Here is a 27,605-nt window from a genome sequence, read left to right on the forward strand (position 1 = left end):
CTGGAGTGGTGGCTGTGGGATTGGGAAAGTTGAGCAAGAGTCATATAACCAAGACCCTTATAGTCAGGCTAGGTTGTAGGTAATCTTCAGAGGAGTTTAAAATAGAGAAAGTGTCATGGTTGAGTTTTTCACAAGTTCACTGGTAATGGTGTGGAAGGTATTTTGAAAGGGGGGACATGGAAGGGGAGGCGAAGGTTTGGGAGCTGAGTTAGGAAGCTATTAAAACAGGTCAGGTAGACAAAGGCAAGGTCCTAAATTACCTAGAGAAAGGCAGTAGGAATGGAGAAGGGGATAGATTCAAAGGCTTTTTGATTGTAAAATGAGCTTTGTGAATAGAATGAATTTGGCTTATTGGTGGGGAAGAGTTGAGACAAGAAAAGTAGGATTACTTTTTGGATTGGTTAACTGGTGAGATTGCTACCACTATGTAAAATCTTCAGTACCATTAGAGCATCAGACTCTCCTCTGCAGTGTAAGATAATGGGATTTCAGGTATTTGTAGTATATTCAACAGGTGGAGAGTACCCAGAAGGCATTTGGAAATTCATTCCTGGAGTTCTGGAATGCCTTCATACTATTATATTTTTCTAATAGTCTGGCTTGATTTTATTTCTTAATGATATCTCTGCATAAAAAATTGTCTTCAGAGGTGATTACTGGAGTATGGGATGTTTGGAGGTGCTACAATCAGATTGCTATTCTACCCAAATATTGGCAGTAGTATAACAATATCTTGATAATCTCATCATTTAGTCAGTTTTGTCTAATAAAATTTTTTTAAAAGCTTGAATATTTTACTAATATTCTCTTTGGGAAACAGCTACCCTCTTACTGCTGCATGCTTGTAGGATACTGGGTCTAAAACTTTCCTTAAAAAACCCAAACCATGCTAGATAGGAAATTGCCGTGTCCTCAAAGGGGGGGCGGGGCGGGGCAGTGTTCTGATCTTAAACTTACTGGCACTCTACTGCTGTCTTTAAAGCTTGTTTTCTTTCAAAATCATGATATGTCCATGATGGCCATTCTAGACCCTGCCCAGTCTGATTTTCATACAGGGTTGCTGCTTGTCACTGTTGGGAGGAAATGCCTTTTCCCTCTTGTAGTGTGGGTGCAGTGGTTGGGAGCCTGCAAATTAACTGACAATAGACAGATTAACAGGAGAAAAGACAAAGTTTGTTTACACATGCATGCTGGAGTTGCCCTGTAATGAGTAAGTCCCTCAATAGCCAGAGATAAAGGTTTATATATAAACCTAACAAAACAGTCTCAGGGTTTTGGGCTTCACTGAGAAAGTAGGGAAGGTTCTATTGGAGTTTTTGATGCTGATGGGCAGCTGAATTCACATTTCTCAATGCTAAGGGTCAGTATTTTCCCTGTTGGGGATCAGTGAAAACACCTTCATGGGACTCTCTGGCATTAGTGAACTGCTAACTTAATGAACCACACCCTGCCTTCAATATAAATTGATTGTAATCTTATTAAGTTATAATTTCTTAATTTGGGATTATGATGGGTACTGTGATACAGTCTAGGTCAGAGGTTGGCAAATTTCTTTTGTAAAGGGCCACATAGTAACTGTTTTAGATTTTGTAAGCTGGATAGTCTCTGTGTTGCAACTGTTCAGCTCTTCTGTTGGAACTGGAAGCAGCTATATAGACAATAAGTAAATGAGTGGGGGTATAGCTATGTTTCAGTACAACTTTATAAAAATAGGTGGCTGGCTGGATTTGGCCCATGTGCCATAGTTTGCTGACACCTAATATAGATACTCTAACCTCTAAGGATTTGGACTGAAGCAGGAGTATGTTTTATAAATAATACATTTCCCAGAAAGTTACTCCCCTAACTTCTCACAGTGGATTGAAGAGTGACTATATCACATTTAAACTCATTTTCATATCAGTGCCTTTGCTTGGGTCATCCTTCTGCATAGATCTATGTTTCTCAATGGGGATGCTGTTGGCATTTTTGGTGAGATTGTACATTGGGAGGGAACACATCTTTGTCAGGGCACATAGCCATTCACACCCCCAGGTCATTATTTCCAAAAATGTGTGGATTACAACCCCTGGCTGAGATGGCTTATTTTTCCTTCTCCTTTCCCAGCAATACCCAAGTTCTACCTCTTTTCCTAGTCCTTATTATACTTCATTAACTCTTAAATGGCTGCAGCTAGGAATATATTATTATGCACTTAATTTCATAATCATTTGTCCTTAGATTGTAAGTTCATTGAGGATAGGAATTTTTGTCTTTTTTGCTTACTACTTTCTTCCCAGTGCTAATAACTCTGTTATGAATCATAGTAGGTGCTCAGTAAGTGTTTAAATTACATCGTTTACTGTTATGGAAAAATGAGACTTACCTCCTTGGTGAGATTTATAAGCTCCTGATTAATAGGGACCATCCCTCATACTAATTCTGTGTCACCCAGGAAACTGAACTTAATACTGAACTTAAATACTGGGTGGTTCAATTTACTAAACCTGTGGGCATCTGCTATGTGGAAGGCACTGTGTATGCTAGGTAATATACACAGATGATTAGCACTCCTGCTTTCGTTGCATTTTTGTCTGATGGGATGGAATTTAGTCAATACACAAATAGCAAAAATATATTATCAATAGTTAAGAGTGAGCTCTGGAGGCAGACCTAGATTCAGTTCCTATGTCTGCAACTGTCTCTTTGAGCAAGTTGCTTAATATCTCTTCATTCTTTAAATTTCTGCCACCTCAAAGGGTTGTTAGTACCTTTTAAAAGAAATGATGTTAGCATTTTGCATAAAATTAAGTTCTTACTATTATACCATAATGTCACATGCTAGAGACATTATGCTAAGGCCAAATTTAGAGGTTGGAAAGATTACCTCTGGTTTGAGGTGGGAGAAGTGGCAAAGCTTCATAGGGAAGATGACATAAATGCATCTAGATGGATTGATAAAATTTATACAGTGGCAGGGATGGGGATAAGATTTCCTAGAGGGGAAAGGATGAGCTATGAACAAAAGAAGTTGAGAGAATGCAGGATGTGTACTGAAAGCAGAAATGTCCCTCAGTAAACTCATATTTCCACCACACCTTACACTGCCTTCTCTGGGCAATTACCTAATTTGGTGAAAGATGCTGTCTATTGTTATTCAACCATGCTCTCCTCCCCTCCATCTCCCCCACCTAGGGAGACAGTTGTGTTTCAAATCTAAACTTTTCTTGGGTAGAACATTTCATAACTCTGAATTTAACTACTCTTGTGTTCTGAACATCATCCATCCCACCCCCCAACACACACACACACGCACACACACACACACACACACACACACAGAGTAGTGTGCGGGGAAGTACATTTTAATCAGTTTGGCTTGTTCAACCCTTGAGTATTGTCCTCAATACCTAGTAAAAGTTCAGTCTATTTCAGGGATACAGTGGGGTCGTAAATGAATGATCCTGATTGAAGCCAGTTTCAACTAAATTTTAAAAATTTGAATATGAACTTTTGAAATGGATGTTGTCTGAGATCTTTGTGAATCCCCGTATTTGTGAATACCCTTGTAGCATGTAATTTTCTCATTCAGAAAATTGAGGGTATTGAGGATTTAATGAAATTAAATTTCCATGTTTATTACATTTTAAGATCTACTTAAGAAACCTTTTTTCAGTGTTTCCAGAAGTGTGGTTAGAATTCAAAGGAAATGCACAATATAACCCTAAAACAAGTTTTAGTATTAAAAATAATAATTGCATACCAAAAAGTCACCCAGCTATTTATTACACTTTGGTCTTTAAACATCACGGATTCTTTTTCTCCAGGCATTGAATGACAGCAGTTGTGGGATAAGTACTGTAGTTCCCTCACACCTAGCGCAAAATGACTCTGAGGAATGTTCTTCACTGTCTCCTAGAAATTCCCAGCAGTATTAAGTCCCAGTTGCCCACAGCTGCATAGTCAGCCATACTGCACCCTTTATTGGCTTCCTTCCCTTCCCTGCCTCACTTCTCTACTCCCTTAGTGGTGTTTCCTCGGGTAACTTCCCAAATAAACCACGTATACTAAAACCTTTTGTCTCAGGGTGTACTTCTGGGGAAATACAACCTAAAATAATACAGTAAGAAACATTTTAGTAAGAGTTTGAAATTTTTTAAGTTTTAGAACATAAGTTTGGAGAACACATAGTGGGTACTCAACTGTTTGCCCTTTTTGAAAAAAGGGAGTAGGTAGCTAGTTTCCCATATGGGGGCCAGAGGTCAGATTGAGTCTGGATAGGCATCTCTGTTTTGTACTGCAAAAAGAATCACTGATGTTTATAGCCCAAAATGTAAATGGCTAGGTGTCATTTTAGCATGTGGTTTTTTTTTTTTTTTTTTTTTTTTGCTGTACGCGGGCCTCTCACTGTTGTGGCCTCTCCTGTTGCAGAGCACAGGCTCTGGACACGCAGGCTCAGCGGCCATGGCTCACGGGCCCAGCTGCTCCGCGGCATGTGGGATCTTCCCGGATCGGGGCACGAACCCGTGTCCCCTGCATTGGCAGGTGGACTCTGAACCACTGCGCCACCAGGGAAGCCCGCATGTGGGTTTTTTTAAATACTAAAATTTGTTCTACGTTTATATTGTGCATTTACTTTGAATTCTAACTACCTTCCTGGCAACACTGAACATAAAATTAAATCCAGTTCAAGAAACAGAAGGAACTAGAGGAAGAATACAGAGATACAAGCAAGAGAGAATAGGATAGCATAGACATTTTCTTATTCCTGAAAAATAGGTTTTTCTCTTAGATTACCCATAGAATTCTGCTGACAGACTTTTTTAAATTGAAGTATAGTTTATTATTCATTCATTCATTCATTTATTTATTTATGGCTGAGTTGGGTGTTTGTTGCTGTGTGTGGGCTTTCTCTAGTTGCAGCGAGCAGGGGCTACTCTTCGTTTCGGTGTGCGAGCTTCTCATTGCAGTGGCTTCTCTTGTTGTGGAGCACGGGCTCTAGGCGCACGGGCTTCAGTAGTTGTGGCTCATGGGCTCTAGAGCGCAGGCTGAGTAATTGTGGTGCACGGGCTTAGTTGCTCCGCGGCATGTGGGATCTTCCCAGACCAGGGATTGAACCCGTGTCCCCTGCATTGGCAGGCGGATTCTTAACCACTGCGCCACCAGGGAAGCCCTAATTGAAGTATAGTTGAATTACAATGTTGTGTTAATTTTTGCTGTATGGCAGAGTGACTCAGTTAATGCATGCATACACACACACACACGAACATACATACATACATACACATACTTTTTTATATTACTTTCCATTATGGTTTATCCCATGACATTGAATATAGTTCCCTGTGCTATGCAGTAGGACCTTGTTGTCCTTCCATTCTGTATGTAATAGTTTGCACCTACTAACCCCATACTCCCAGTCCACCCCCACCCCCTGCAACCACAAGTCTGTTCTCTATGTCTGTGAGTCTGTTTCTGCTTTGTAGATAGGTTCATTTGTGTCATATTTTAGATTCCACATATAAGTGATGTTATATGGTGTTTGTCTTTCTCTTTCTGACTGACCACTTAGTATGATAATCTCTAGTTGCATCCATGTTGCTGCAAATGACATTTTTATGGCTGAGGAGTATTCCATTGTATATATGTACCACATCTTCTTTATCCTTTCATCTGTCGATGGACATTTAGGTTGTTTCCATGTCTTGACTATTGTGAATAGTGGTGCTATGAACATAGGGGTGCCTGTATTTTTTTGAATTATAGTTTTGTCTGGGTATATGCCCAGGAGTGGGATTGCTGGATCATATGGTAATTCTATTTTTAGTTTTTTGAGGAGCCTCCATACTGTTTTTCATAGTGACTGCACCAACTTAACATTCCCACCAACAGTGTAGGAGGGTTCCCTTCTCTCCACACCCTCTCCAGCATGTGTTATTCGTAGACTTTTTAATGATGGCCATTCTGACTGGCGTGAGGTGATACCTAATTGTAGTTTTGATTTGCATTTCGCTAATAATTAGTAATGTTGAGCATCTTTTCATGTGCTTATTGGCCATCTGTATGTGCTGACAGATTTTTTATTTCAGGGCAGGTTTGATTAAAAAGAAACCACAGAATCTGTCCCAGTTGATTGGATTCTGTGCCATCTGTTGACTCATCAGTTATTTTGATGTTTCAAAAATACATTGTAGGGCTTCCCTGGTGGCGCAGTGGTTGAGAGTCCGCCTGCCGATGCAGGAGACATGGGTTCATGCCCCGGTCCGGGAGGATCCCACATGCCGCGGAGCAGCTGGGCCCGTGAGCCATGGCCGCTGGGCCTGCGCATCTGGAGCCTGTGCTCCGCAACAGGAGAGGCCACAGCAGTGAGAGGCCCGCGTACTGCAAAAAAAAAACACAAAAAAAACCCCAAAACATTGTAACTATATTGTAATGCAGGATAGATTTTTAGTAACATAAAACATCCTGGATACCATATTTTATAGTTTTTGTAACATATGTATTAGACATAAATGCTTTTCCTAAAAGTCTCTTTTTCCCTTTCTTTCCAGAATGCTGCCTTTTTATATGGACTTGGTTTGGTCTACTTCCATTACAATGCATTTCAGTGGTAAGTTGACATAAAACTAATAACTCCAGTTGTTTTCAGTAAATGACTTATTTAGTTTGTATTTTTGTGTGTGTGCGTAATAAATACAAAATATTTTAATATCACTAAGCCTACATTTCCCAATAATCTCCTGAAATTATTAGTTTGTTCCTTCAGGGATATTGACCTACCTTAGATTATTAGAAATATATGTGTTCCTAAAAGAATCTGGTATAAGATTCTGATTAAAGACGACTTAGATTAGAAAGCTTTGGGAATTTCTCAGTCACTTGTTATGGACTGGTGGTCCCCAGGTTATTTGAACTGGGGAATGACTCTACTCTCTATTCTCAAGTTGGTAAATGGTCTGTGATGAGCAGTATTTCCTTTTCAGACTTTTAGATATATTGACTGCTCCTTCCCTTCCTCCTTCACCAAAAGACACGCACACACACGAGTGTGCTAGTACTTTTCCAATTTCTAGTAACTAGGCACTAGATTATAAACTCTCAATTTTCTCTTCTATAAAATAGGAGTAATGGTACCACCTTCAGAGTCAGACATTAAATATGATAGAAATATATATAAGATTTTATAAACGGTAAAGTATAGGTCCCTGTTACTGTGGCCTTTGCCCCCTTGTTGTCTTTCTGTTTACCAGACAAGACAGTAACATTCTCTAGTGGAAAGAACATAGTTGAAAGATTGGTATTCTGGTCTCAGCACTGCCACTTAGTTTGATGTGTTTCCTCATTTGTGTGTGTGTGTTTTAGGTACATTACAGTTACTTGCCTTTTCTACTCTACAGAGTTTTGATGATCAAATGAGATAATGTACATTTTGCAAACTGTAAAGCCCTATGTAGACATTTTTTGAAATATATTCGACTTTGTCAGAGTGCCTTCTATTCTCCATAATTTTAAGCTGAATGGGTGCTGAGAAAGTCCAAAGGAACATTTTGACCAAAGGTTTTAACCCTGTCATATACCTGTTGGGCATCCTGGATATTTATTACAGAGCTTTTAAATATGCATTGGCAATGATTTGATGTGGTTTCTCTAAAGATGAAACTTAAGACATGAATGACTTTTCCCAGATGCCTTTTCTTTCCCGTTTGCTTTTGGTCCTGTTGGGTTTTGATCATCTATGGAAGCACTGCATTGTTAGAGAACACCTGTGTCGATAGAGTATTATAATCATTCAAATCACTCATTTTCTTTGTAAACAAAGCTATAATTGATCTTTATAAAGAAGCTTTGTAATATTTTTCTTTTAAATTATCCATCGTTGTAGAGCAAGCCTAAATTTAAGCCTCCTAACTTCATAGCCAGTGTATCATATGTAAAATCAAGAGTAGATTAGGACTGTTTTAAAATCTCTTTACTTTCTTGAAGATGCTATTCATAGAATTCACAATTCGAAATTTTTAGTACCAGAGTGGTCTTAAGAGATAACTTAGTTTTTTTCCCTTAATTTTATAGACGTAGAAAACAAGGGGTGTGTATGTGTGTGTAACTCAGTATTATATAACTGTTTAATTGGTGGCAGAAGCAAACTTATGCTCAGATTTCCCAGTCTAATTATTTTGTCTGTTGTAGTCTGTCCCCAAGTTTGAAGATTGATTGGTGGTTATTTTTTAATCAGTATTTGTAATTGTTCTCCTGGGCACATTGGTAAAATCTTTATGGCCAGCCAGAAATAATTTAGATGAAACTCAAGGCAAGGAACTCTGCAGTTTAGAAATGAACATGTATACCTCACACCAGTTAATTTTCACCTACCTGTGATAACTTGTGAACTCCCTGTAGATTGAAGATACAAGCATAAGATCAGTAGTGAGGTGAAGCCATCATCAGTTGAAAATTGGATTGCATTAAAAAGTATGTGACCATGTCAAGTTAGGGGGCTTGTAGTGTGGAAAATTATATCTTTTGATTCCTTATCTACATATGATTTCTGTGTCCTTCAGTTGGCTTAAGAAATGAAACTGAAATGATATAAGAATGATGCAATGTCTGAATTAGTAAGTGCCTTCTGTTCTGTTGATCCTGTCCTGGTTACCACCATTTTCTCATGTCTTGAGTTTCAGCTCTAGCTGCTCCCTAAAATGACATACCTCACACCCTCTCTTAATCCATCATGGATGTGTGTTTCCTGTCTTGCTGGTCAAATGTTCTTTCACAAACTCTGTGCCCCAATTTTTGCTTTCACTTATCTTGCTATTTCTTGAACAGCCACAAAACTAGGAGGCATGGAGTAGGTGCTTGGTGAGAGTTTTAGAGTGTAGCCTTAACGGATAGGAACTTCCTTAGGTTAAAACTATACTTGTGTTTTATTTGGTTTTACTTATAGGTGGCTATTAATTTCTGGGAACAGACCCACCTCCACCCCCAACACATACTAAGTTCTTTGGGATTTGTTGAAAAAATATTTCCAGAGAAGAGTGTGGTATGCCTTTTTTGTATTGTTAGCTCAGAATGTTCCATCTCTTGTACATTTATAATTTAAGTAGAATTTAATATTTGTAAATGGTGTCTGTTGTTATTTAATTAGATTAAGTATTCGAGAATAATGTGTGCAACCACCATGTGTGTTGGGGTTGGTGATGGCGACTTAATAAATTATTAAGAGCAATTTTATTAACTGGTTTTATTCGTTAACCTGTTTGTCTTGTTTCTTGCCCTATTATGCTCCCCCGCCCCCTTTTTGGGGGGTGAGTTGATTTTATTGTTAGCCTCTGGATGAGTTCAGTTATTTGGTCAGTTTTTCCAGTTTCAATTTCAGCCTCTTAGAGGAGCCCATGTCAGAAAGTAGTAGAGCAACTGTTACATCCTCACTGGATTTATCATAATTATTTAATTTTACTATTATCATACACAGTAATCTGTGACCAAACTTAAAATAAATATAAGGAGGAAGGAAGACATAGAAGCCCATAGTAAAATGCATGCAGCAGAGAGCTAGAACCAGTATCTATAAAGCTGTTCCTTTCCATGTGCATGAGTGCATGCCCATGCCTTCACTTGTTCTTCTTCATGAGGATGGCATATTGCTAAGGGTACCTTGAACTGAGCTTTTCCTTGCCTTTGTAGTAAGAAAACTATATCCTTGGGTGAAAGGAATTGAAATATATACAGTAATAAAGTATTATAACTTACAGCCATATTTCTAAATATACCTCCCTGAAAATCCTTATCATTCCTCTCTCTCTAGCCTATAACCTTTTGTATTCCCATTGATCAATATCAGAATGGTCTTATAGTGGCAAACCTAAGAGCTACATAATTCTGTGCCAAAGGCATAGGATTTTGGAAATTAGCTTCCCAAATCTAATTGATAAGCCCTGGTAAGGAAATGTAGTGATTATTATTATGTTGACATCAGCAAGGAGTAGGGTAATGAGATGGAGGTGAGTTTAAAAAGACAGAAATGTTAACACATTACAAGGGAACTTTCTCCAGGACTCATTTCCCTAGCGTGTACGAATTACAAGTGTTCTTAGGGGTGTAGGAATCTCTGCTCTCCTTGTAAAATCACTGCTTTGGGTGCAAACATAAACTTAATGTAGTTTGAGATAACCACCATTGATCCTGAGGCTTGTTTAGCATGGAGTCTGGCAAAAACTTAATATTTAATATATGTTTTTGAGCTATCATTTTGCAAACTAATGCTCTTAGATCAAAAGTTTTTTTCTATTAAAATAAAACTTCACGTTAACATATGTTGAGTTTATTCTGTTCGCTGCTGTTTTGAAGAAAATAGCAGATAACTAAGGCAGTTTTGGTAAAGTTATGCTTACCAGTGACACACAGATTGCCAGAGAGAATTTGGAAGGGTTTGGATTGATTAAACTTCAGGGAAATTATGAATAAAAACATAAAGTTTACAATAGGGGTGGGAAGAAAACATCCCACTGTCCACAGTGATGAAATGAAGATGGCTGGAGAGGGCAAAAGAACCAGGAGGTAATATATTAGCAAATGTCAATGTGAATAGCCTAGTGTATGATACTTCTAACTTATCCTCACATTTAAGGTCCTCTCTGTTTCAACCTCAGATGATCTTTCTAGACTTATTGTTCCCCTAAATATATTCTTTGTGTCAGTCACTACTGTATTAACATTTCCCTGAAAATGTCTTGAGCATTTTTTTACTTGCAAGTTGGTTTGTGCCATTTACTCTTTGGTCTGCCTTCTCCTTCCATTTCCACTTTAAACCTCTTACCTTACCTTACCTTACCTGTCTCTTTGAGTTCTTAATCAAATCTATTTGTCTCATTTAGAAGGAACCTCTAAATTTCCAAAAATATATGTATGTGTGTATAGAAGTGTGTATATCTGTTGTGTATATATGTTATTACTGATTTAGAGCTAGAATATGCTCCATTTTATTAGTATGAAAATTTATGGAATTAGTTCCTTTATCTCTTCAGATATCCCTGAGGGAACTCTCTGGACTCAGCATTATTAGCTTCAGAGAACTTAAAGTTTTATTATGTCTCTTTTCAAATGTACTAAAACTGTGCTAGGATGTTTAGTTAATATCATTATTTTTCTATAGTTTGGTAAAGTTCTAAAGGAGGCTTTTTAAAAAATGGCTCTAGAAATCTTATTAAAAATGACCATTGTTTTAAAATATATTCAGCATGTGTGTGTTTTTTGCAGGTAGTGCTATTGAAGTTATCATTTCCTTTTAAAACTTGTTAACTGCAAAAAATTTTAAACTGAAAATTGATAGAAATAATTTTGGTGATATAAAAACATTCTTTAGATTTTAAGAAAATGAATGGATACTCAAGCATAGCAATATGCACTTGTTTAAAACTTCAGTAGAGACTGTACTTTAATATTTGAAAACTATAAACCTTTCCAGGTATTGTATCATTAAAAGTATTTTGTCATTTTAGGTAGCCATTTTTCATGTTCTAAAATTGTCTGTCAGTCAGAATACTGACATCAGCAGAATTTGTATGTGTTGGTGGTTTAGTCTAACTTCTGCTACACAGATCATGTTCTGGCTACATGTGGTTTGGTGAGATATGAATGCATTAAAATGATGACCAAAATTAGAATGTAGTCTGAGTGGTACCTGTCTTCTCCACACACTATCCCCCTCCTAACACATAAACACATTCTTTTTTCCTTCCCAACCCGAAGGGGTAGATGCAACACATAGGAGAAAAAGATGGTAAGAGTTTAGAAAAGCAAGTGAAAATGAACTTGCATCTATTTTGTTAGCTGAGGAGAACTGATCAGTAAAGAGACTCCGGAGCATCCCTTCCCACCCCCTCAACAAGAAGTCCAGTCAGTTAATTATAAAGAGTGATGACATCAGTAAACATATATTAAACATTTTCCTATAATGTCTAGAGTATTTAAAAAATAAGAGGAATGTAAACCTCAAGGAATAGACTACTTGGAAAAACTAGAGACAGCACACTGACAGGTAAAGAGTAAAATGATTTGATTATAGAGTGGACCTAACTGCTGGTTAACATTAAGCAAAAAATAGTTGATGTTGAGTTTGGGTGGTGAGTCTTAAAGGTAATAGTGGATTTAGAGTGAAGCAGAAGAATGAAAATATTCCAGGTCAGGAGACCATCCTGAGGAGAAGCCGTGAAGCCAAGAGGGCCAGTATTTGCATGAAGAAGTTCCTAAGATATGCCAGCTCACAGCGGAGGAGGAGCAATGTTAGGGCATGGCTGGCAATGGGTATAACTGCTCACAAACCTTAAATGCTACATGGAGATTTGACTTGAAAGAGTATCATGGTTAGAGTATCATGGTTAGTAGGCAATCACAGGAGCCACATATTTTAGGAAGCATAGGCAAGCCAGAGGAGAGGAGAGCAAGGGAAGTCTTTAAGGAGACTATTTCAGTTATCTGATAATGAGATATTGAAGATTGAGTCTGCAAGTATTGAATTTGAGGGAAACTTTGAAACAACCTGGAGAACTTGATGAATAGATATATATTGTCCTCCCTTGTCATGGGCACTTTTAGTAGTCCTTAAAGAGCAGGCACAGTGTAGCCCAGACTAGTGTATTGTAATATGTATTTTTGCTGGTAGGTTAATAATTTTTTAAAAGAAATTTCCAGTGTGTTAACACGTGTAGAGAACTTTGTAAAATAACCTGTGTTTTTTGTACTTGTGTGACATTGTGAACTAAGTGGATAAGAACTAAAGGCACAGAAACTGAGACAATAGGAAATATTTCTCCTGTGGGGTTGTTATTGATGATCTGTTTTCCTTCTTCCCATTCGCATACATCCTTCCTTAGACTGTTTTTCTTCCTATCTTCTTTTTCTCCTTTATTCCATCTTTCCTTTGCTATCTTCCACCACTTCCATTCTTTTTCTTTCATGTATTTGACTCAGGCCTGCCTGTCCGCGCCCCCCCCCCCCCCCGCGCCCCCGTTAGTTTTGTTTGTTTAAATTTTTATTGGAGTATAGTTGATTTACAAGGTTGAGTTAATTTCAGGTATACAGCAAACTAAATCAGTTATACATATACCTATATCCACTCTTCCTTGCCTGGGTTAATTGGCATGTGTGGACATTGCTTAGTTCTGACCCATTCCATAGGAGTTCTCTGACCCATTTCGTAAGGTAAGGTTAATTAGGACTTTATGAAACATTATCCTCAATTTTTATTATTATAAAATGTAACATACTTAAAATTAAACAAACATAAGTATACATCTTTACATGTTATTTATAAAATAAACATTCATAACTATCACTTGGGTCGAGAAATAAAAAATTGCTATCATCCCAGAAGCTTCCAAAAGCCCCTGCATACCGTTTCCCAGTCACATCTTATCTTTTAATTGACATCATTTATTGCTGCAGTTGTTCTCTTCCTAACCTTTTTTATGCCCCTCCCCCAACATGTGTGTGTTGTATTCCCCCCGCCCCCCCCACACATTCACACACACCTGTGCACACAATCTGTTCTGTTAGAAGGTGGCGCTCTAGACATGACCAAGAGAATATAGAGGCTGAAGCTGCACCTCCTCTCATTAGAAAGGTTTGAGAAAAGTACAGAGAACTTCTTAGCAGTATGCTGATGAGTATCTTCAAGTCTGATTGAGAGAAATAGGAAGTCACCTTTGAATGAGAAAGGTAATTTACACGAATTCTTTCTTATCAGGCCTTTGACTCCCCTCTGCTGTCTATACACAACACCAAATAATAAAACACATACACAGCCCCACCCATTTGAAATGCCATCTTAACACATAGATGCCGAGTTCCTCTTCAGGAAAAAAGTATTTAGCCAGATGTAAAGGTATCTGATGCTCCTTACAGTAAATATTACTTTTTAGAACCCTTAATTTTATAATAAATATATAATCACACAGGTTTTTTTGGGGGGAAATAGATAATATACAAGTCAAAACAAAGTTACTTAAAGACATAGGGCATGTTGTTTTGCTCTATTTTGTGGTATATATTTTGAACTTTTATAAAAAAGATTGACTTTTGTTTTGGAATTGTCTAAGATTCTAAGTAACCTCCTTTAAGATTAAATAGAAGTAGAGAATAGTTGATAAAAAGCTTTGCAAAGAATATATTAGCTGTACTTGGGATAAGCCTTAAATCATGTAGAGAGATTTAAAATGATACCTAAAATACTGTTATACCTGATACTATAGTTTTCAAAATTCAAAGTAGATGTTTTTCTTTGTCATAATTTTAATTCATTTTTGAGTACATAGTACATTCATGTGATCAGATTAAGTGATATAAAAATGTATTCAGTGAAAAGTGTACCTTCCTCATCCTTGTATATGTTCTACTGGTAATTAAGACTTTTTATGAAAGATAAAATGTGAATTTGGGGCAAAGATGGACTGATAGACATAAAGTGACATATAGTAGAACAGAGAGCCCAGAAACAGACCAAGACGTTTGATGTGGACATTTGATTTAGGACAGTGTGGCACTGTAGAGCTGTGGTAAGGAGGGTCTTTTCTACAGGTGATGTAGGGGGTACTGGATATCTGTATTGAAAAAAATGAAAACTGACCCCTACCTCACATCATATAAAAAATAAGATGCAGATGGATTGTAAACCTAAATATGAAAGATAGAAATATAAAGTTTTAAAAAAAAGACTTCATTTTATGGAGTAGACTAGAGACAGGATTAATCTCTCCTCCCTTAAAAACAAAACTATCTGCCCCACCCCTCTCTCCCCTAGGAAATTCCAGAAACAGTGAAATCAGTTATTTACACTGACAATTAAGCCATAAAATATTACTTGAAGGGACTTCTCTGGTGGCGCAATGGTTAAGAATCCACCTGCCAATGCAGGGGACGTGGGTTCGATCCCTGGTCCGGGAAGATCCCACATGCCGCGGAGCCACTAAGCCTGTGCGCCACAACTACTGGGCCTGTGCTCTAGAGCCCGTGAGCCACAACTACTGAAGCCCGTGCACCTAGAGCCTGTGCTTTGCAACAAGAGAAGCCACCACAATGAGAAGCCCGTGCACTGCAATGAAGAGTAGCTCCCACTCGCTGCACCTAGAGAAAGCTCGTGTGCAGCAACAAAGACCCAATGCAACCAGAAGAAAAAAATTTGAATAATTGAGAGTAAATTCAACTGATCTTCCTTTTCTCCTTTTATATTACACACATTCAAGTACATAAAAGACCCAGGCACCCCTTCCTAGTCTTTTTTTTGTTAAAGCTATTCATTCACATCTTTTTTTATAAAACTGGCATTTCCTATAAAACAGAATTGCATAAAAGAGAAGTTTTACTGTTCTACCAAGCAAAAATTCATGTAAGTGTTAAAAAGTAAAGATATCTTATGTCTATGTTCTTTCAGGGCAATTAAAGCATTTCAGGAGGTGCTTTATGTTGATCCCAGCTTTTGTCGAGCCAAGGAAATTCATTTACGGCTTGGTCTTATGTTCAAAGTGAACACAGACTATGAGTCTAGTTTAAAGGTAGGTTGTTGGGTTTTTTCTGAGATACAATGTTTCATTTTTGTGGGGTCTTTGGGGGGGTTGTTAAATATTAGAACATTGAGAAATGTTGGAATTTATATGGTACTTCAAAACAAAATTTGAAAATTTAGATGAAAGAACTGTTTATCATCTATGAACTGGAAGATACATAAGTTTGGGTTTCTAATTATATCATTAAACTTTTTTTTTTGAGTTTTAATTGTGGTGTGTTATCAGGAAAGGGTGAAGGTTTCAGTCTCAATTTGGACATCTGAATCACTCTGCCATTAGTGATTGGCAACCATAGAGGTTAGAAGCAGCTGCTTAATGATTCTGTATCTGTGACCCCATCATTGACTGTTTACTTGTATGGGTCTCACTAGAAATCTCTCCATCTCTACCAGCAAAGCACGTCTCATATCTTAAATATAAAAACGTGTGTTCTTTGCTAGTCATTTGAACTGCTGGTTTGTGAGTATAAACATTGTTGGGCAAAATAACATTGTTGGTTAAATATTTTACTTTCTATAGAATTTAACATTTCTCAAGTTTTTCATTTAGTTTCTTGTGCTGTCTATGCCATCACTTTAGGTCTTACTGGGCTTTTCACGAAGATAGTGCTTCCCTGCTCGACAAAAGTATTGCTTTTTAAAAGGATTAGAAGTTCTAGGAAAAGCTTAAATTTTTGTGAATATATGACTATTTATAATGGTTGCCATGTTCTAAATATCTCCGTTGCAGATTATCTTCATTCTGAAGGGTCAGGAGGGAGATAAACAATGACTTTACAGTAGGTTGTAGTTTGAATTCACTAGTAAGGAACTACTGAAATAAATAAATAAATAAATAAATAAAACTGTATTTAAGAGTGCCTAATTGTTCTAGAGTTTTAAAGTAGACAGTTTTGCAAATACTGTTTCTATCTTCCATGAGTTTATAAAGAACAATGCTGATGGTACGAAAGAGAGGTATACAGTCCAAAACACTAAAATAAGTAGATTGTGAAAGTATTCAGATCACACAGTTCTCAGAGGTAAGTGAAATTTGAGAAATAGGCCCTAGGGCAAATGTAAGTAATGTGGAGACTAAGGGCTGGCCTAGAAGTTATCAATTTTCCTCAAGTTTAGAGCAGCATGTCTCAAACTATATGTTCACATGTGAGTGGACTTGAAATGGAAAATAAGTTCAGATATGCCACCTTGCATATTTTGACCTCCTCTTGGACATTCACAGTGTATACTAGCAAACCAGACTCTTAAAATGCTTATAATACAAAGTCAAGTTATTAGAGCTTTTTACAGAACTGTCACAATATGGTTATTGTGTGTTGCAGAAGTGTAAGTGTTGCTCAGGAAATATATTTGAGTGGAAAAAAGTAATGAGATTTGTCCCAAATTATGGAATGTAGCTATCTCTGAATATCAGTACAGTGGTACCTTAAACAATTCTATGGATGCAAAACTCTCTTTCCATGAAGGTGGCAATATTTAAAATCCCCTTTAATTAGGGGAAACAGTGTTGAGAAGTGTTCCATGGCTAATTCAAAGTGTTCTTGCTTACTACTGTTCAACAGAAACCTTCCTGTATACAACTTTTAATTTGTTCAGGCGTAAAGACTAACAAACTTTCAAGTCATAGCGATTTTAGCAAGATTGCCTTAAGTAAGTGCAGTCTTTTGGTTTGGGGCCTTTCTTCCATTTATTTAAAATACTTGATACCATTCTGATGTTTGTTTCATTTCCATGAACATAGAAAAGAATTTCAGGAGTCCTTGATATTTCTCTTCCCCATAATGAGAAGATTTCATTTGATTTTTATCTCATCTTGACATTGGCTTTTTAAGACTTCTCTCTCCAGTATTCCTTGTCTATTTTCAGGAGAATTTTAGGCATGAACATATGTAGTTGAAGAGGAGGTATTTCAGTATATTACTGTAAGTGCTTAGCATTTAGTGTAAGTGAAGGTAGGAATCAGAAGGAATGATATGCCCCATTCCCCTTAGGTGGCCTTCAGTTTTCCTACAGTGGACTGGCTAGTACTTTACCTTTATGGATAGATGTGGAGCCTCTGGTGACTTTTCCACTACATGAAGTTGTTTCCTAGCACAGTGTATTGGTATAGATGCTATGGGCTGCAACCTCAGAAACCTCCCAACTGAAGCTGGTTAAAATGACAAAAAAAAAAGTAGCTCATATAATGTAAAGTCCAGCCTTCAGGATTGGTTGATTCAGCTGATCCAGTGTTTCACTAAGGATTCATTTTCTTCTCTGTTCTGTGTTGGCTTTTTTTTTTTTTTTGCGGTACACGGGCCCCTCACTGTTGTGGCCTCTCGCGTTGTGGAGCACAGGCTCCTGATGCGCAGGCTCAGCGGCCATGGCTCATGGGCCCAGCCGCTCCGCAGCATGTGGGATCCTCCCGGACCGGGGCACGAACCCGTGTCCCCTGCATCGGCAGGCGGACTCTCAACCACTGTGCCACCAGGGAAGCCCCTGTGTTGGCTTATTCTTAAGGCTGGTTGCCAGGTACACAGTGAGATGATTTCTTTTTCAGTGTCTCATAAAGAAAAGCACCTATACCACTACTAGTGGCATAGGTGCTTAGTATAGTGCTGGCATATAGTAAGTGCTCAGTAAATACCTGATTTATCATGTTATAGAGGAGAAAGATCCTGACTTCCTGTTGATCTTTTCAAGAATATTTCACTTTGCATCTCATTGGCCAGAATTAGACCACGTGGCTATTCTCAGTGATTCCTTATCAAAGGTGTGATTATTCTTAGACCAGTTATGCCCAGTTTTTGAACAGAGCTTGATTTCCTAAATACACTGTTCCTGTCTAATAGAGAGAGAGGGGTGGGTAAAAAGAGTATTTTGGTATGGGAGTGGTGCATACAATCTGTCCATTACAGATCTGGTCTTCTCTGCCTCATTTCCTTTCCCTCTGGGACGGAGAGATACAACATATACAGTATGTTTTAGATGGTAAAATATTTAAATAAAATACAGTTTATTTTCATAATAGATTCCTTCTTTTCACCCACACATGAAATGCATTCCAGGACCTCCTGTTTTATTTCTATCTCTGGTAATAACTTTTCTCCCAAAATGTATTTCTGAAGCAGATTCATTCTGTTTTGGTACTGTGTAAACAGCTCTCAGAGCAGGTAAATTGGGTTTTAAAATTTGACCCTGCCAGTAAACTAATTGTGTGACTTTGGGCAAGATGCCTAACTTTTCTGATCCTCTTTGTGTCTGTAGAACTGGAATAACTGTACCTACTCCACAAGATTGTTAAAAGATTAAATAATATATATATCGAAGTATCTGACAAATAAGTTTTTTCAGCCCTTCTTTCTTAGTTCTCAGTTTATCTACCATATCTAAAACTCCTCTAATTTGGGGCCTAGTATAGATATTGTTTGTGTGAAATCCATTTTCCCGTCCTAGAATTGAATACTTGTATTTTTGTCACCCTGCCCATCCTCAGAAATGTGAAGTTAATGCCCAGCTTACTTTTCAATCAGATGGTGTTATTTTTCCATTAAATTGGACAATAAAGATTTCATGTGTTTAGTTGAGTGGTGGAGGTACCAATTCTTAATTTATTAACTAGTTTAGTACTATCTGAGCCAGAGTCCATTTCAGGGTGACATTTCTACATGATATTTTGTTGTTTTTCTTTCCTGCTTCAGATAATATCCCCCCAGGTGGGATTGGTTGCCTGTTTACCTCCATATAATTCAGAATTTTGTTTTATTACTTTTTAATGATATTAATGATAATTGCTTACATTTGTTATGTATTTGAGGCAGTGTGCTATCATTACTTCAGTAAAAGCACACCAATTTTGACAAGTAGTTTTATATAATGCCTCTAAGTTTTACTCCCTGGCAGACTATTAAAATTATTTCCCTCATATGAAGCTAATATATGCAAAATAATATGTGATAACACCCATACTTCAGTTAATGCCAATGCATCTATTTAATTTAATGAAGATTATTAAAAATGTCTTCCTAATATTTACATATTTAAGTTTCCCTAAAATATGTCAGCATTAGAACTTTCTTGGATTTTTAAAGGTAAAGAGGGTGGCTTTTTTATGGGAACTTGTGGATAGTTGGCTGGGATACCAATGTAAGTCCTCTTATAATTTGATATTTGAAGATGATAAGTGCTGATTGAAGGGATTAATATGAAAGGGTTAAGAAGATGAGAATTACTAATACAAGAGATGATTCTAAGGAAATGGGTTAAACTCAAATGAGACTTGTGTGTTAGCTTGGCATTTTACCAGGTGCTTAGTGTTTCTTGAATGGATAGATTAATGAAATGGAAGAGGCTATAAAATTACAAAATGCCTCATAGGATTGGCTGGAAACGTTGGGGAGAAAAAAAAAGGCTGATTTTATTTGTCATCTCTTAACAGAATTTTTTTCTACACAAACTGACAGTGCAGTTTTCTCTAGATGCCCCCTGTTCACCAGTTCATTCAGCCACCAGTCATGAAACTTCTGAGTGAAATAGCATTTCCACTTTTAATTTTTTTTACACTTTTCTCTAGAAAACTACATTTCCAGGTATCTGATTTAATCTCATATCCTTTATATAGACTCAGGAATTTTATTGTCATATTTTTTTATGCCGAGATATTAAGGCAGAAAGAATAAGTAAAGGCATCAGATGATATGTACTTCCTTTTAGAAACCACTTTTGGAATCTGTGAAATGCCTCGTCTTTTATTATTTTATTCATTAATGTGTTTGTTTCATTTAATTAAGATACTTTGAACTCTATGTATTATAAAAATACTTGCTGAGAATTTGAATACTAGCTATTAAATTAATTTTAACCAGGCCTTAAGTTTCTAAGATATCTGTAATATTTTTTGTTGTTGAAGCTTTAACAGCATATTTTTATTAGTTCAGTTGTCTAAAGATAATAAAAGTTGCTATTATTTCACCAAACCCACTCCTGCGCTGTTTCCTTCATGATGTTCAATAGCTTAACTCTGCCAGCTGGCTTTTTGAAAATTCGAGGCTTTTAAAAATTTTTAATTTTTTATTGAGGTCTAATTGACATACAACTTTGAGTAAGTTTAATGTGTGTGTATAATGTGTTGATTTGATACATTTATATATTGCAAAATAAACATTACCATAGCATTAGCTAACACCTCTACCATGTCACATTATTATCTTTTTTTTTTTTTTGGTGAGAACAATTAAGATCTGTCTCTTAGCAACTTTGAAGTTTATAGTACAGTATTGTTGACTGTAATCTCTATGCTGTGCATTAGATCTAGTTATCTACTACTTACACATTTGTACCTTAAAATACCACCACCCCAATTCCCACTTTGGCAATGGAACTTGGTTTCACCTGAGTGTAATGTCCCTGTTCCTTTTGGCAGAGGATGGTTACTGCTGTTTATTTTGTCTTTTGTCCATTTTTCCTCACTTGTGGACAGAAATCTTTTCCCTGATGTTTCCTTTTTCTGCTGTTCATCAACTTATACTTTACCTTTTAATCTTTTCTAGATATTATCGGGTATGAGGTGATCTGCTAATTGGTTTATCTAACCACTTAATAATGCTTTCTCCACTTCACTCTGCCTGCCCACAATTGTTTTTTCATTTGTTATTTATTTCTGCCCTGAGTTCTATTACATACCTTCAAGTGTGAAGTAGTGTAAATAGCTGAAGTACTTCAGTTCCTCAAATACATGTTTGAAAAGGACATGACTGCTCATAGATGTGCAGTAACCATCCTCTCTGATGTTGAGGGGTTGCGATGAGTCCAGGTTTCCCGTGTCAGGTTTCTCTCCTCAAATACATTTTAACTACAAGAAGTTGTTTCTAATCAAAAAGCATTTTTTGGTGTTTACTGATAACTACTTAAATTTGTGGTTGTAAATATTTGATCTTCAAATGCAGCTTTATGAAGCATTCAGTGTATCCAGTGTCACATTTTTTTTTAAAGGTTACGTTCCAAAATAGCATTTTACAATGCAAATTGTTACATTATCCCCTTTATAAAATATGTTATGTTTGCTTTGTATTTGTTATTTGTGTACATATTAGTCTTATTTTGATATGAACACAAATTGTACACTAGATTTAAAGAACTTGAAAATTAAGTCAGTACATATTCTGATCATTTGTGTACACAGATTAGACATATACTAGAACCAGTGTTTTAGAATTTCTAATCGGTTGCATACCTGTACTTTTATAAAATGTGGTAGAAAGGAGGAATTGGGAGATTAGGTAGGACCCAGTTACAGGAAGAAAGGTGAGCAAGATCTGTAGAATAAATGGGTTCTCATAGGATGGCTGCATGGATGCATGGATAAAAGGTAACACATCCTAGAGGTCTTAAGGAGTTTTAATAAAGGAGTTAATTTATTAACAGATTCAGTGTGGGTAGAGATTCCCCATTTATTGGCTTGAATCAGTTTTCTGTTAACTAAAGTATGGGATAAAGAAAGTAGCAGCAGGTTTTGGGATTGGAACGTGAAAAGCCTCCGAATGGAGATGGGTCATTTGGGAGTTTATCGAGTTGGAGGTACCTGAGGGATATCAGATATTGGTATAGACAAGTATAAGTTTGGAGCTGAAAAGAAGGGCTAGAAATAAGATTTTGAACATCTTCAGTATAGAATGTCTTTTGTCTTACTTTTTTGTTAAAGAAAGTCTTGGAAGAGACCAGATTGGTAAACTTGAAAAGAAGGAGCCTCTTTTGAGTCATGATTGCCAGGATCCATTAACTATTAGTCATTGGTGCAGTAGAGTCCTTCCTTGAAACTCTTGTGATAATCTTGTATTACAAAGAGAATGGAAGAACTGAGTTTGAGGGCTTTGAGAGAATCTCCATCAGATCAGCTTGGCCAGGCATCGTGGCTCATAAACGTTACCAGAACTTAATCAGTTTTAGTTCTGTATCTTATTTTCAGAGACTAAATCCCTAAAGTAAGTACCATCACATCCTAAGGCATTTCACTAGTTTCATTCATTTATCATAGACTATTAGTTTTAGGAATTAAGTTTGTTGGTTTTAAATCATACTTTCAAAATTGTGGCGATCTGTAAAAATGAAAAAGAAAAAAATAATTTGCCTTTGACCTTCAAGAGTGCCTGACACCTTCCCTTCTCCCACTTAAACCGTCCATGAAACCCTGTTTCATAAGGGCTGTGTACACATAAGTCGTTTCCTCAGCCTGAAGGACCTCTTTTCTTCCCTCAGCTATATCTTTTGGAGTCTGCTATGGAACTGTCTTTTAAGCTTCTATTAGGACATTAATTTCAGTGAGCCTTTTATTCAATTGCGTAGATGCATAGCCATAACAGAGTGCCTGGCGTAGAGTAAAAACCGGTTGCCAACATTTTATTCCTAAAAAGCTGTGTCTGCTTTAATTGAATATAGACAGCAGTATTGACTACACATACCTTGTCTACATAGACTGAAGTAAGGCTTTGGGGGCTAAGCACACAATTTACAAGTTTTAAATATTGGCATTTAACCCTGACTGTGCACTGGGATAATTTGTGGAAGCTTTAATCTGGTTCACAGGGTGTGATCCCCAACCCACTGAATCAGAAAATCCAAGATTGGATATGGAATCCAAACATTGCTCCATATTAATAATTTATGCATACAACCATAATTTGTCAATTATGAAGTGTTATCTCATTGCTTGTCTTCAGAGTTGGGAATACAGTTGGAGGGTTCTACAGTTGAAAAGATTGTGAGATAATCACAGACTATATAACTAGAAGTAAAACTCTTTAAAGGGAAATAAAGTCTTGAAACTCAAGTTTTGTGTGTTAATTACATCAATATAGATTTCCCCCTCCAGATAGAAATCAAGTTCCTTAGTGTATAGAAAGCGAAATACTATAAAGTTATTTTGAAATACTGAACAAGTCAAAACCTTTTAAAGAGAAAGTGACTTTGGTGATAAAGATGTCAACAGAAATTGTAATGAATTGAACCTTTTACTAAATTGGACCAGAAGTGCTATTAAAAGGAAATCACTGTTAACATTAGGAAAAATAAAGTCTTAGGTAAATCTTTTTGCTTGGAAATTAATTTTCTATAGAATGCTTTCTGCCTTGAGGTTTGTATATAGTCTTTGAACTGCAGAAACCTCTACTGCGTAGTAAGTCTTATTTCACACAGCAGTAGTCAGTTTCAGTACTGCAATATTTCGGTGTGAGGTACAGTTATTTCCTAGCTCTTTCTGTTGGTTGCAGCGATGGATGCTAGATATTTTACCATGGCATCTTCAAGGTTTGGGGCTGATTATCATAGTTGATAGTTATTTCTCCTGGTTTATATGTTAAAGATACATCTATTTTGCATCCGGTTTAGATACTGGAAATGAAACTGCGAAGTCATGCCATCCCCACCCTAGTCCCTCATCTCCCTTTAGTTTACTGAAAGGTGTGTCAGTGGTTTTCTTTATGTGGGGTGGTTTTGTGTGGCTGTTCTTAGTTTCTTAAACTTAAGTAGTTATTCTGTAAGTTCTTTCATTCTCACAGGCCTGTTTTTGAATATGTACTCTTTTGCTGAGTTAATTTTTAGACATCATTGTGGTTTGGAAATGTTTAATATTTCATGATATTTTGGGTTTGAAATGGTGCGTCAGTGACTTCATTGCTGATTTTAAGATTGATTGATAATTATATAAAACATGGTCCAGAACTACTTCTGCCAGTTTTCGCTGCAGGACCTTGAATGTTGATAGATGAAATGTAGGTTGGGCAATTCGAATTATGCATCTCTGCTCTTTGTGGGATTTCAGTGAAATAGCAAAACTAAAATACTGCCATCTTAAAGGGTGTTTTTTTGCAGGTCAGTTTGTATCCTTTGGCTCAGCTAGGAAAGGTCTGTCTTCTTTTATCTAAATATTAATTTATGCTGGCAGGATAGATTAGGCTTAGAAATGTAGTACAGTCTGAATGTGTGGCTTCTGTGCCTCTTTTTGTCTAGAGGAAAACAACTGGTTATAAAGCGTGCTTTGCTTTCATAGTACTCACTTTTTAAAATAGTCTGTTTTCTATTGCTATGGTAGCACACTAAAAGGATGTTTGAGGACATACAATCTGCTTTGTAGGCCAGGGGAAAATAAAAGCAGTTCTAGAAGTGTTCAGATGTTGGATTTTTTTTTTCATTCGGTCAATCACGGCAAATAATTTTTCACTCTTGGTTTGTTGATCATTGTGTCCCTAGTATCTGCATTGTCCTAAGGACATTATAGGGCCTTGAAGTATTTGTTGAATGGATTAAATATTTAACATTTAAGGGTCATAGTCATTTAGTTAGTAGCTTGCCCATTCAGAATATTACAACCCTTAAATGTTAAGAGTACTGCAAATGTAGGCTAGCCTAATTATGCAAGCACATAACAGACATTCGTGAATGAATGTAATAACTACTGATTCATACCAAATTATGCCTTCTAATTTTTCTTTCATTGTAACACTTGGTAGCTGACATTAGTTTATTTTTGTTAATTGAGGGTTCTAGTTGACCAAGTGCAGTTTTGTTGGTTCTGTTCTGAAATACAGTACTAAAAGCTTGCTGATGATGATTCCTCTTGATAAGAAAGTTTTGATAAAGAAAGTTCTTTTTGGGCTTATATCTAGAAGTTGTCATTGTACATATCAATTTTCAGTTTATCCAGCAGTTAAAAAAATATAACTCTTTAGGCATTTGGATTGTGGATAGGAGTGGTAATTTTTAGAAAATGGTGTATACTTTGGCTTTTGATTACTTTTAATGGTAAAAATTTGTGGAGACTCAGAAAATTTAAATATACATTTCTGGAAATATTTTTTAGAAGAGTTCAAAGAGATTTACCTTTTTTTAAATTTTAAATATTTTATACCATTTCTATTACTTGTATGCCTTCTCTTAGTTTAGATAGCAGATTTAATGTTGATACACTAGATGCCAGATGGCGTCCAGTGTTCTTGATGATGATTTGTATTCTTATAAGTGTTACACCTAGAGTTTGACATGTATTTGGGGGGGGCAGGCTTATATGACATTATTACAAGTGGATGCTGTAAATTATTAGTGGTTTATTATTGCCTACACATATAATAGCATGTACGTTCTAAAAGGATAATTGCATTTCATTTCTGTTGGTTGCAAGGATGGATGGGTGCTAGATATTTTACTATGGCATCTTCAGGTTTGGGGGTTGATGATCATAGTTGATAGTTATTTCTGCTGATTTATGTCTTAATAGGTACATCTATTTTGCATCTGGTTTAGATACTAGAAATGAAACTATGAGGTCATGCCATCCCCACCCTACTCCCTCATCTCCCTTTAGTTTGCTGAAATGTGTATCAGTGGTTTTCTTTATGTGCATTGGTTTTGTGTGGCTATTTGATGCATTCTTTGTGGTACTTCAGATACTTTTAAAAGACACTAAATACAGTAATTATTGAAGAATCAGTAAGGGCAGATAGTTTTACCCTTTATGATAATTCTCATAGTCATTTTTTTAAAAAACATTCACATCATTTTGAGATAGTGGTATTTAATACATTAATGCCATTGAACTTTTACTTTCAGTTTTTAAAATAATGATGTTTTCTATTTGATGTGTTCTATACCTAATACTTCCTATTTACTAGAAGACTTAAAAACCTGATTCTTTTTCCATATAAACAAAATTTATGTAGGATAACTTGATATCAAGTTAATTCTTACCCCAATTCTCCATTCTCAACTGTTTGAAGAAAATATTCAGCAACATGTTTGTTGCCAGCAGTAAATGTTCAAGGTAATGCTAGTTGGTTGTCTAGTATGTTTTATTTGCATAGCATAGTTTCATTATTATATTAGACCTTATATACCTGAAGATTATTTTAAAATACATTTATATGATTGAATTTAGTGTATTAATTTTCTCACTCTCTTCTTGCAGCATTTTCAGTTAGCTTTGGTTGACTGTAATCCCTGCACTTTGTCCAATGCTGAAAGTAAGTATTATTAAGTACCATAGTTCTCTGCATGCGTTCAGATCACTTCATGGCAAATAATAGTAATAATAATAATAGTCATAAATCCTGTGTAATTTTTTTCCCTAGAATTGTTGAATCTAACTGTATTTGTTGCCATGGCTACTTGTACAAATGGAACATGTGAGACCAGTTATTATGAGCAGCAGCCTGTGTCTAAAATAGATATGCCAGTGAACTGAGTTGTTGAATTAAATTATCTGTGCTAGTGAACAAGATTGATTATTTGTGTATTAATTACATTGTAGATGACTTGGGGGGATTAAAAACAGGGTTTGCCAATCTTTTAGGAAAACAGAGTATACAAAGATTCTTAAGTGTTAGCTCACTGATTCGGGCTTTGTGGTATTAAAATTATTGGTAATTATGAAGATATACTTTGACTTTCTATTATAGTTTTAAGCATCACACATAAAAATTGAGGTGAGATTTTTCAGTTAATTAAAAAAGAATGTGTGAAGCATGTTCTGATACAGTGGTTTTCTTTAGACATTTATTTTCTGCTTCTATGTATGTTTCTTTCCAAAAGCAGATTGGGTTGATTATGATGTGTTTATCAATATGTATGTGTTGGCATATTTATTTAGTGTACTTTAAGGTAGCCAATAAAAGTTTAAAGAATATGCATTGGATTCAAGCTGGATTTCTTTAAAACTTTCTTACTTGAACAATAAAATTTATAATTAAAATGTATGAAAAATTGAGTCATTCTTCATAAAAATTTCAGATCAGTCAAAAGATTCTAGGTTTTACAGAGTCAGTATTTTGCTGTAAGTGACTTCATTTTTTAACCATATAGAAAGGAGTTTAGTGAAGAGAAGTCTCAGTGGTAAAAACGCCCCCAAATGATTGAATCAGTGAAAAGAACGGTAGAAATTTGAATATAACTTGCATATAACATGAATTAAGACATAGTGTGGATTAAATCATTATCTAGACCAGACTAATTATCTCATAATTCTACTAAACGTGATTTTCTGAGAAAACTTAAAAGAATTCTATTTTCTTTAAATGAAACTCAGGATTTAGTACTGATCAGTGTA

General features: G+C 36.3%; 1 protein-coding gene across 14 annotated transcripts in view; it reads left to right on the forward strand.

Moving 5' to 3' along the window:
- KDM6A (lysine demethylase 6A) overlaps positions 1-27,605 on the forward strand; it is a 209,483-nt gene that overhangs the window by 105,358 nt on the left and 76,520 nt on the right. For 12 of the 14 annotated variants that reach the window (XM_027091421.1, XM_027091427.1, XM_027091426.1 and 9 more), the window contains exons 5-7: positions 6,531-6,589; positions 15,404-15,524; positions 26,469-26,523. In XM_027091421.1, coding sequence (XP_026947222.1) covers positions 6,531-6,589; positions 15,404-15,524; positions 26,469-26,523 — 235 coding nt within the window. Of the gene's footprint in view, positions 1-6,530; positions 6,590-15,403; positions 15,525-26,468; positions 26,524-27,605 lie in introns of those variants that run through there. The other 2 variants (XM_027091434.1, XM_027091436.1) reach the window with 2 other exon arrangements.

This window comes from Aethalodelphis obliquidens, unplaced genomic scaffold, assembly GCF_003676395.1.
Source record: "Aethalodelphis obliquidens isolate GAN/ISIS:26980383/991018 unplaced genomic scaffold, ASM367639v1 scaffold71, whole genome shotgun sequence".
Lineage (NCBI taxonomy): Eukaryota > Metazoa > Chordata > Mammalia > Artiodactyla > Delphinidae > Aethalodelphis > Aethalodelphis obliquidens.